This window comes from Pistacia vera, unplaced genomic scaffold (assembly GCF_008641045.1).
Source record: "Pistacia vera cultivar Batoury unplaced genomic scaffold, PisVer_v2 Contig401, whole genome shotgun sequence".
Classification (NCBI taxonomy): domain Eukaryota; kingdom Viridiplantae; phylum Streptophyta; class Magnoliopsida; order Sapindales; family Anacardiaceae; genus Pistacia; species Pistacia vera.
This window is the reverse complement of record NW_022196226.1, coordinates 235,554-246,056: the sequence shown is the minus strand read 5'-3', so window position 1 is coordinate 246,056 and position 10,503 is coordinate 235,554. Positions and strand designations below refer to the sequence as shown.

Here is a 10,503-nt window from a genome sequence, read left to right as displayed (position 1 = left end):
CACAAGAATTTCTTGCCGCAAAATTTCTTCATCTTCCAGCCAGCACCTGATATTAAAGCAAATTTAGAATAACTATCCGTCACAATAACACTAAATCTAGCAAGCATGAAGTAATAATATAAATCACGAATATTGAAGACAAACAATATAATCATGGCTACAATCATGCATCCTAAGATACCACGATTTCATAAAACAAAACTTCCAACATCTTGCACAACAAACTCAAAATATCTTAATGTCTACAATGATCATATTACTAGAGCATGTTTTGGTATCGAACGTTTTCTTTTTTTTTTTTTTTTTTTTTTTTTTTTCAAATTGAACACCAAATACTTAGAACATGCTCAATAGAGTTAAATTCAACACCAAATACTTAGAACATGCTCAATAGAGTTTCCAGAAAAGTATAACTCTTCATAAGAAATATCATTCCCAATTAATTAAGTTTCTATGTTACAGTATCCGAGTAACATCATTTTGGTATTAGCATATAATTGGTATCATAGCAGAAAATTTAAAAATCAAGAACATGTGATTAATTAATGTGTCACCAGAAACACCATGGAACTGAACTTGTAATATCACCACTCCAAAATTAAGGTAACAGAACAAATATATTTGAGCAAAAATCAGGAACCAAAATTTTATCACTAATATATATGACAGGAAAGCAGCACAACAAATTTAATAATTCATACAGGGGATATTAAACAAACAGAAACATCCCCAATCAGCATATTCTATGAAAGTCAAAATATCAGAAATTGACTACATATGACTAAAAATGAAAAGAATGACTGAAAATGGAAAGAATACCCTTAATCAAAGACGGTGTAGTTCATGGGCTAACCACTGCCCAGAACACTGAGCTGCCCAGAGACTTTAGCCTTGCAGGTTGGACACATGTAACCAACTGAATCTGACTGTAACTCAGAATCAACAGCCTCATGACTAAATTCCATTCCACACCATACACATGTAGTAATATGCCTGCCAGCCATATTTAACAGTACTTCTGATTCAAATGGAACAGAGGAACTATATGACCCTTCCATTCCAGCATCACTCACCATCTGTATTGGCACCTCTGCCAGCGAGAGAGATTCTTGCCCCGTCCCTAAATTGAATTTCAGATGTTCTATTTCATCCAAACTCAACTCCTCAAATCCTGAAACATTGTCCTGTCTCTGGTCAACCCTACAAGGTCCACCTTCCCCCTGGCAATATATATAAGAAACATCAAATTATTTTCCAGAAAATTCAATTATATTTGAGTAAAACAATCATTTTTATCACAAAAAATTATCATCAGGTTAATGTGGAGAAAGCAACTAGACCTCCATTATCAGGACAATATGGAACATAAGATTTAACAGAAGTAACTGAGATGTTCAATTACATACAGAACTTTTTTAATTATTCTATAAAAATAGCAAGTAACCATTGAACTCAAATGTGAACATGCGTACCTTATTTCATCAAAGATGAATTAAGCAAATAGCTGAATTCGTAAACCACTAATAGGACATAATGCTAAATACATATTTCAAGAAGTTTCTTAAAAAAGGGGTTGATTTCCCAGAGAAAAGATTCGATTCAATCATGACAGTAGATTGCACATGCAGCCAAGAAAAACACAGAAGAAAATCAACTGGGTCTCATCTTCTCCTCCAGGATTATCTCGTGCTTTCTCACTAGTCTTGAAGTTGTACTCATGGAATTTTTATTGTTAAATTTTACTGTCTTTTGGCCAATACTGTAAAATAATAATTGTTGTTACTCTGAAGTGAAAAAGTTTTCTCATCTCAAATAATGTGTATTCCTATTTAAAGCCAACAAGTAAAAATGAAAGGATAATGTAATAAGTGATGTGGTATTGCCACATAGGATAGCACATCATTCTGTATGAGAAGATCGATATAAGACTTGGAATATGTAACATTACTCCATTGTAATATTGTTGTATTGGTGAAAGAGAAACAGAAGAAAAAGGGGACAAAATAACAAAGTCAACAGCTTGTCAACATTTTAAAATTATACAAAACATTGCTGAGAATCTTCCTAAATTAACATGTTGCAGCAATATCATTCCATCACTTCTGTTATTAATGGCAAAGATAACACAAAATCTGCAAGTTTTTGTTCAAGAGTCTATAGTATCTGGATCCAACCATGTAAATGCAAAGAGGTAATGATCATCTTATATAAATATTGGAATATTCACAAAGCCTTTTCAAATTAATCCAACATTAACCACAACAACAAATACAAATAACAATATCACAATACCTTATTTGAGATAGTGTTGGATGTTGGAAGACCACCTGATGGTTGCAACAAGGACATCGAAGACTTGGAAACTCCATAATGAACTAAATTATCTTTCAAAGTTGACAAATCAGAAATCCCATTTTTGCTTCCAAACCCACTTTGTAACTCAATATCATTATTGTTATTCACTTCATTTACCTCCTTATGCTCAACTGCATTAGCGCAACCCAAATTCTCATTGCCCTCAACACGTTCAACTTTCAGATCACCAGATGCAGCAAGTAAGTGGCTTGCAGAGCCTCTTTCCTGCTCAGTGACAGACTTATCAATTTCATCAGCAATGAATGACAGACCATCTTTCATACTAAAATTTTCAGAGGAATAACCATTTTGCTCAGCAGTAGTTAAGACAGTTGCAAAATCCATGCAAGAATGTATCTTAACATCCATAACATTGCCAACATCAACATTGTCAATCGCCTCCATCTTTTCATCAGTAATCTTCGGTTTGCTATTTCGTTGATATGATTCTTTGTCCATAATTCCATCATCCATTTCTGGTTCACTGAAAGCAGAGTAAGAGTTCAGTTCAAGGTCAGAAATTGAAGCAGCATGTATGGCATTAGATCCAGCAGTGGACGTTTCAAGAATAGAATTCTGAGCAATTTCAATCAAAGCATCCATTTTAGAGATCCTTGTAGGAAACTCCTCTCTAGCAGGAGACTCCATTCTTTTTTGAAGAGTCAAACGACCAGGGGTATCTTCTATTCCCCTCACATAATTCCTCACGTGAATCCCTACGTGACCATTGTATCGACGTCTTTCATGGAATACCTTATGACAGAACTGGCATTCAAACTTTCCATCTTTAATTATAACACCATCCCCAACTGAAGAACCAAGTCTGTACCTCCTCGTAGTCCTCTGATGAAATGACAAAAGGTGCTGTAAATATGTATCCTTCTCATCAAACGTCATGTCACATTTATGACATTCAAAAAGGTCCCATATTTGAACCTCTGCAAGATTGTCAATACCCAGTAAAGTAACTTCCTTCTCCTGACCGTTAGACTGCCTCTGTTCATTATCCATTAGAGTAGCACCTGCATGCTGCTGAACGACATAAATCAAATGAATTAAGGCTAAATAGACCAAACTGCTTCGCAAATATTTACTTACACTTCCAGATGCAACTCTATAATCTTGCTGAACATTGTCAGCACCATGATCCATTGACAGAGGAGCATCATGAAGTCCAAAATAGGATTGCAAATATCCAGAAACTTCCTTGCATGATAGAAAATGTTGTCCACCAGGGCTGAAAAGATAGGAAAATGGGTAAGGCCTACCCAAAAACACATGGGGATAGGATAAGAGCAAATAAAATATCATCTGCAAAAGTAAATAGTTGAGTAAACTCTCCAGATTTGAAATTAAAGTGTCTGCCAAAACATGTCTGCATACACGGAAATTAAGCTGAGGTGCATTAATTGACCCATAAAATCCACACCATCTTCACACGTTAATTACAGTCAAACATGTCATACCGCTATTGTTAGACTTCCAAAGGGCATTGAGGACACTGTTTCAATCACCTGAGGTGATGTAGGACAGCCTTGATTTATTAGGAACAAATTATATTCCTATGTTCTCCAACTAAGTAGGACACTAGGTAGCTAGTTTTGACAGACAGACATGATTGATTATGCAATGTAAATTTTGGTTCTCTCCCTAAGTTTTCTCTGTTTCTTCCGTAGTTCTAGATTTTCTCTCCTTTCTAATTCTTCTGTATTTATTCCTTTTCTTACTTCTTCTCCCTTGTTTACATCCATCAGGTTCTCCATCAATTGGTTAAAAGTTCTGATCTAGTTCTGATCAATCCGAAAGCTTTTACAAACACTAAACCCAATACAGTCCCAAATCGCTCCATAACCCTAAATTGATTGTCCAAAGACATTATCAACTCAACTCAGCCCCACTGTCCACAAAACATAAAAGAAAAAAGAAAACGCAACCCATTCTCTCCACAGAAAGCCTCCTGTTACCACGTGTGCTACTATTGCAGCAACCACTAGTTTCCCCTCCTGTCAATCTGTCACTTTCACCAAAGGACACCATCCCAAAATACACTGCATAGCACCTGCACACACAGCTGAAACTCATCATCAATGCCCCTTTTCTCTGTCATTAAGCAACAGCACATGACACCAGGCTGCCACCACCATTAGATTCCTGACATGTGATCTACTTCCAGGCACCTTCTCTATATCATTCCAACATCATCTCCACTTCAGTCTTGATTTTTCAGTCATTTGGCACATCATCAGACATCATTACCATCAACAAGCAACACACCAATTAGCTACATTTGTTCTTAACTCACTATTCTACAGGTATTTTATTGACATTTAAGTTCATATAATTGATCCATGGTATATGATCCCAAATCGTGACAAACAAGATTTGAAGCTTTCCATATCTAACAGTAAGTTTGATAAACCTTTCACCACACAACAAACCCTTTATTCATCTCTCCACGACCAAATAGATTGGTACAACTTGATGAGATTCCAGTTGAAGCCCAACCCTAAAACTACTTTGTCTACACTTTCAACCACCCAAAATATCCCCTTGCCTTGAGAAACTCCCCAAAACTATTAACTCATCATGTGCTTCAAACCTTAATGACTCCAATCCTAAGGGCCAAACTCCCTAAGAGTGAAAAGGACCCTATGTGTGAACATATAATAAAAAATTGAAGATGGAACTGAGCGTGTCGGTACTAACATTATTACTAAATCTGGAATCGTGGAACCAAAAACTGAGAACAACATGTCATACTACCAAATTTCTCAAGTTGAAACTAAACGTTGAGAACAATTTCAGAGGTTATAAATCTCTTTTGAAATTGTTTCCTTGGTCAATGGATCAATTGAAGATGAACTTCATTTGCCTTCAAAATCAACTTATAGACCAATGAATATTGAGATAGACGTGTACAAATCAAGGTCCTTCAAAGCCTTGTGTAAATTAAACTAAACATATTATGTATCTCTGTTTGCCTTGTGTAAATTACAGCAAACACATTATGTATCTCTGTTTGCCTTAAGTAAATTAAAGTAAACATATTATAAATCTCTGTTTTTCTATTATAAATATATATTTTTTTCCTCTAAAAAGAACTACCAAAGCCTTAGGTTAAAAGGAAAAACCATACTGCAATTCAGTTCTAAGAGAATAACTTGTAACATAAATAAATAAATACACAGATTTTGTATTGGCGATACTAACAACATAAACAAATAGCAATCTCAATATGGCACAAAAAACACTTAATCATAAAGAACATAAGAAAAAAACAAGTAAATGAGAAACATAACCTTATATATCGGCGGCAATAAATAGAGGCACGGCCCTCTCTCCTTCTAAGGCCAAGCAAGAGCTTCCAACCAACAGGCAAAATATCACCGAGCAAATTAGCATCAACAATCTTCCTCTTCTTCCTTCTACTACACCATTGCCCACCCAAATCCCTCATAAAACTTAACAATTCCTCTTCACTCCAAGTCATTCCTTCAGTTCTTCTTCTCAATTCTTCCCCATAAGGATCCTCCAAACTACCCAACCCAGCAATATCCACCACCCTTCCATTCTTATTCACAATCTCCAAATTCTCCTCCAACGATTTCACCTTCGTTTTCGGCTGCCTCCCCCTCTTCCTTTTCCTAAAAGCCTGATCATTTTCCCCCGAAACGCTGAACAAAGACACGACGTCGTTGAAGTGAGGGCTTTGGGAAAGGGATTTCCGAAGGAAGTTGAGAATCGAGCGGTTTTCTAAATGTTCCGGGTCGAGATGAGGTGGTAGTGAAGACGATGAGGGAGGTTGTTTGGAGGAGGGGAGAAGGCCGGCAATGCGGTGGCGAAGATGGTGGTGGTGGTGGGTGGTGGTAGTGGGACGCGAGAAGGTTTGTTTACGGGAGCCCGCACTTTCGTTGAAGAGGGAACGATCAATGATGGGAATAACGTGGTCATCGAGGCGGTGAAGGTCGAAAGCGGAGGTGGAACAGAGAGACAAAGTACGAAGTTCAGAGTGGGTTAGGGTTGACATGTCTATAAATGGGAGAGAATCGATTGTCGCCATGTTTGAAAGTGAGTGAGGAATTTGCTGATACTTTTGATTTCTTACAAAATTTCGATAAATTGTGGAGAAATGGAATTGTAGGGATGGTAATTCGTGATGCGGAACAAGTTAGCCGGCTTATGACTACATTGTTTGGGGGTATTAAACGTGGATATAGGGACAAACTGAGAGTTGGTGTGGCGAGTTGATAAATAATCTGGGTTTTTTTATCCTATATTATTTAAATTATCATGTTTGCTGGTCGGTAATATAACATTATGATAGTCTTTCAAAATAAATAGTAATTATTATAAATTATATATTTAATAATCTGATTATCTCTATTTTTCAACAATTTTAAAATAAAAATGCTATGTACACCGAAAGTTGATATCAAAATTTTGTATCGATATACATGACACCTGATTCAGACGTTGTCATGTAGGACATGATACAAAAATTCTGTGGCCGCCCAATATTTTTGGATAGTCGTCCATATTTTCTGGATGGCCATTCATTCAGGAATAGACGACGGTCCAGAAAAAATATTTAAAAATAAATTAAAAATCAATAGACTTCCATCCAAATACTAGAGACGGGCATCCCTTTACTGTGGACAACTATCCAAATTATATGGACAGCCATCCAAATAAGCACACTAGATGGACGCCAGTCCATCTAGTGTTAAAAATTTTAAAAGCATAAATTTAAAATTAAAATTTACTGGTTTAGGAATTGCTAGGTTCCAAAACTAATTCAAAAAATGCAGAACAGCAGAAACATTGTGTCTGCCATCGTTGAAGCCACATTATCTGTCGTCATTATTCAATTCTTTGTATTCATCATTTGGACTCCGGCTAGACTACAAAGTTAAACCACTTGTGAGTATTTTTTGTTTTGTACTTCATTTCTCTGTTGCTTATCCTTCATTGAAGAAAGTTCAAAACTCTAATACTTGGATAGGTTATTAATTGTCTGGGTTTCGCTTGGTAGAAGCCTTAATAATTTGCATCAAAACTCTCCAAAGGATATAAGTTAATTGGTTGTGCAATAATGCTATTTGTATTGATGAATGAGGCATATTTAATTGGTTGTGCAATAATGCTATTTGTGTTGATGTGAATTTGGTTATTGGTTATGCCAAAATGTGAATTTGCATCCAAACTCTTCCAGAATTTTTGTTGTGTTATTTGCATTTTTGTTGCATACTGCTTGCTGGTTAGAGTGTGAAATTGGCAGGGAGTTCTATCAGTAAGAAGGGGTATCAGGGGCATAAGGATAAAAGATGGTAGGAGGTGTGAGTGGCATGTGAGCATGTGTTAGTGGAGGTTGGTTAGGTGATATTGTTGTGTGAAAAGTAAGTGTGCTAGGGGAGGGAATAATTAGTGGAATTAGCATATTAAGAAGTGAGATTTTAGGAAAAGGAGAGCATATTATTAAGCAGAGATAACCATCAACTCTAAACCAAAAGTTATAACCAAAACCCTTCAATTGATGATTCATTTACAGTCATTGAATCTTAATTTTTCACCAACACTCAGCTAAAACATCACATACATTAAAGATCCTTCAGTTACAAATCACCAAAGCAAGAACTTACCATCATATGAGTTAGTTGTAGCTGCTATGATCATAAACTAGATTGAAAGACACAACACAAACACTTAAAATTGTAGACCCATAAATCTGAAGAAGCAAACAAATATAAAATTCAAACTTGAAGAAACTTCACAACTTTTGTGGTATTTTCAGTCTCTAAACTTGCAGAAAACATAAAACCCATCCGATATCATTCTTTAAATAGCTCATGCGAATCCAAAAATTTGACAAAATAGAGTTATAAACCATGTTGGTTTACATTAATTGGCAACCAAAGCTTTGTCTCATCTCAGAAATACAAAAGAAAGCTTGCATGTTGGAGGTTACAAAGTCAATAGTCTTATTTTTAACTTAATAAAATACCAAGTAAACGTTCAAGAAACATGTACTGGAGTTGTCTTGTAATAACCCTCTCTAGCTAGGATACTTTGGCAAATAAGATATCAAATTATTAAATATGATATAGAAAACATATAAGCATATAAGCATAAGATAATGGGCCAAAAAATTTACTTTATTTTCATAAAGAAGTCCTCTACATTAGGTCAAAAGTTATATACATAAGCTCAAAATATAACTAGACAGTTGTGCCATTCTCTCCCGCTTCTCGACATTCCCTCCAACCGCTTCTCACCTACTACTTGTAAAAACAGTGAAATTAACGGAGTGAGCACTAATTGCTTAGTAAGTAAATCCGCTATACCGTTCTTCTTCCTCCGTTATTCATATTTTGAATTTCTTTCCTTACATCAAACTTCTCTATTCTTCTCTGTGCTTTCTAAAATTCTTCCTTCTCACTTACTAACATGTAAGTATAAATAGGAAACTAATTCTGAATAATAGACATGGCATAATGCATATGCACAAATGCATAAGAGATGCATTTTCTTTACTGTTTTTCTGTTTACTTATTCTGTTTTTCTTTCTGTTTTTGTTTCTCTTCTTTCTTTCTTTCTATTCTTTCTTTTCTTTCTGTTCTTTCTTTGCTTTTCTATTCTTTTCTTTCTTTCTTCTTTTCTATTCTTTTCTTTCTTTTCTATTCTTGTTTCCCGATCGGACTCGGTTGAGGCATGGATTCGGAACCTCGGCCATGTGAGTGGATATAGTCCTCATCTACATGCACTTCTTACGAACCGTACAACTTCTTCTTTCTTATTCTTAGGCCACTCACTAAAGGCGGCGTGCATGTAGGTATATTCTTCTGGGTACAGTCCTCATCCACATGCACTCTTACAAAATGTTAAAATTCTTCTTTCTTATTCTTAGGCCGCTCACTAAGGGCGGCGTGCATGTGGGAATATTCTTCTTCTTGTCACTCATGGGTTCCTCATCGCAACAACCTTCTTTTTTCTTGTCTTTCTTTTAGAAATTTGTATTCAATTTCTTTTCTTTTCTTTTCTTTAGTAGTTTTCTTTTCTTTCTCTTTGTTCTTTAGTGTGCTTATATGCATGTATGCATGTAGATGGACTTTTTCTTGTTATTCTTCCTAAATTCAAATGTTTAAATGCAAGAATGCAATATGGCATGTAAACATGTCATTCTCTACTTTCTCTACCATCTACAAACTCATCTCAAGATAATCTGCTATCATAATCATACATGCACTTCACTTTGAAATTTCATCAAACAAGTTGTATGCACAAACAAGCACTAAATCAACCACACTTCTATCTCTTTTTTCTAGCTACCAAAATTTGGAGCACAATTCTCTAAAATCAACTTCAAACATGGCCAGGAAGTTCACACTTCAAAATTCTATTCCAACTCTTTCATAACTTCTTCAAACTTCCACCAATTCATCTCATACTAAACACTACTTCTCATGGTGGAATGCTAACCAACACTCAACATCAATTCCATCAACAATTGTCAACATTCAAGCAAATAAATGTATATAAAAATTTCTCTACACAATTCTTGCTCAAATCATGACTAGGGTTGGGTTTACTTACCTTGAACTTAAGTAGTTCCACACTAGAATCTCTATCTTTGGTAGACTTCCTCTTCCTCTTAAACCCTAAGCATATAAACTATAAGAACTCAACACTTTAAAAAAATTAATCTTACATCTTGGTGCAAGAATCTTACCTTTGGATGCTTTGGATTAAAAATCTACCAAAATCCTATAAATTTCCTTGGAAATTTGGTGAAGAAAATTGAGAGAATTGGGGATGAAGGTGGCGTGTGAGGGAGTCTAAAGAATGGTAGGGTTTCAATTCTTGAACCCTTAATATCACATAATATTACTTATACTTTCCCATTTTGCCCTTGTCCTTTCTATGAAATTCCATCTTTGCCTTTTAGTCAATTACAATAATGCCCTTATTTCCATTGCATTCTTCATGAAATTCTACTACTTTTCACTCCCCACACCTTAAACTAATTATGAGTGAAATGACTATTTTGCCCTTGAGCAAGGTTTCCAGAATTTTCTCAAAAAATTCTAGAGTGTTCTTTGCCCTGGTGGCATGCTGTCGTAGGCACCCAAGATTAAAACCTAAAAACACATG

General features: G+C 35.6%; 1 protein-coding gene across 3 annotated transcripts; it reads right to left on the bottom strand.

The window, feature by feature from the left end:
* Window positions 1–611: 611 nt before the first annotated feature.
* On the bottom strand, window positions 612–6,586 carry LOC116141952. Of its 3 annotated transcripts, XR_004129910.1 has the most exons (5): window positions 5,655–6,586; window positions 3,454–3,592; window positions 2,293–3,387; window positions 1,473–1,759; window positions 1,086–1,220 (listed from the first exon to the last, which is right to left on the bottom strand). XR_004129910.1 is itself a non-coding variant. In XM_031427427.1 (4 exons), the coding sequence occupies exons 1-4, from the start codon at window positions 6,413–6,415 to the stop codon at window positions 849–851; spliced, it is 2,367 nt and encodes a 788-aa protein (XP_031283287.1). In that variant the 5' UTR covers window positions 6,416–6,586; the 3' UTR covers window positions 612–848. The 3 variants fall into 3 exon arrangements, 2 of the variants coding, with proteins under 2 accessions (XP_031283287.1, XP_031283288.1); XM_031427427.1 differs by lacking the exon at window positions 1,473–1,759 and having other exon boundaries at window positions 612–1,220; XM_031427428.1 differs by lacking the exon at window positions 1,473–1,759 and having other exon boundaries at window positions 613–1,220; window positions 2,293–3,384.
* Window positions 6,587–10,503: the final 3,917 nt, after the last annotated feature.

Excerpts from the sequence above, each read along its gene's own strand:
- LOC116141952 (XM_031427427.1), bottom strand. The coding sequence starts at position 6,415 with ATGGCGACAATCGATTCTCTCCCATTTATAGACATGTCAACCCTAACC. Across the intron at positions 3,593-5,654 it reads TATTGCCGCCGATATATAAG|CCCTGGTGGACAACATTTTC; the intron begins GTTATGTTTCTC and ends CTATCTTTTCAG. Across the intron at positions 1,221-2,292 it reads CCAACACTATCTCAAATAAG|GGGGAAGGTGGACCTTGTAG; the intron begins GTATTGTGATAT and ends ATATATTGCCAG.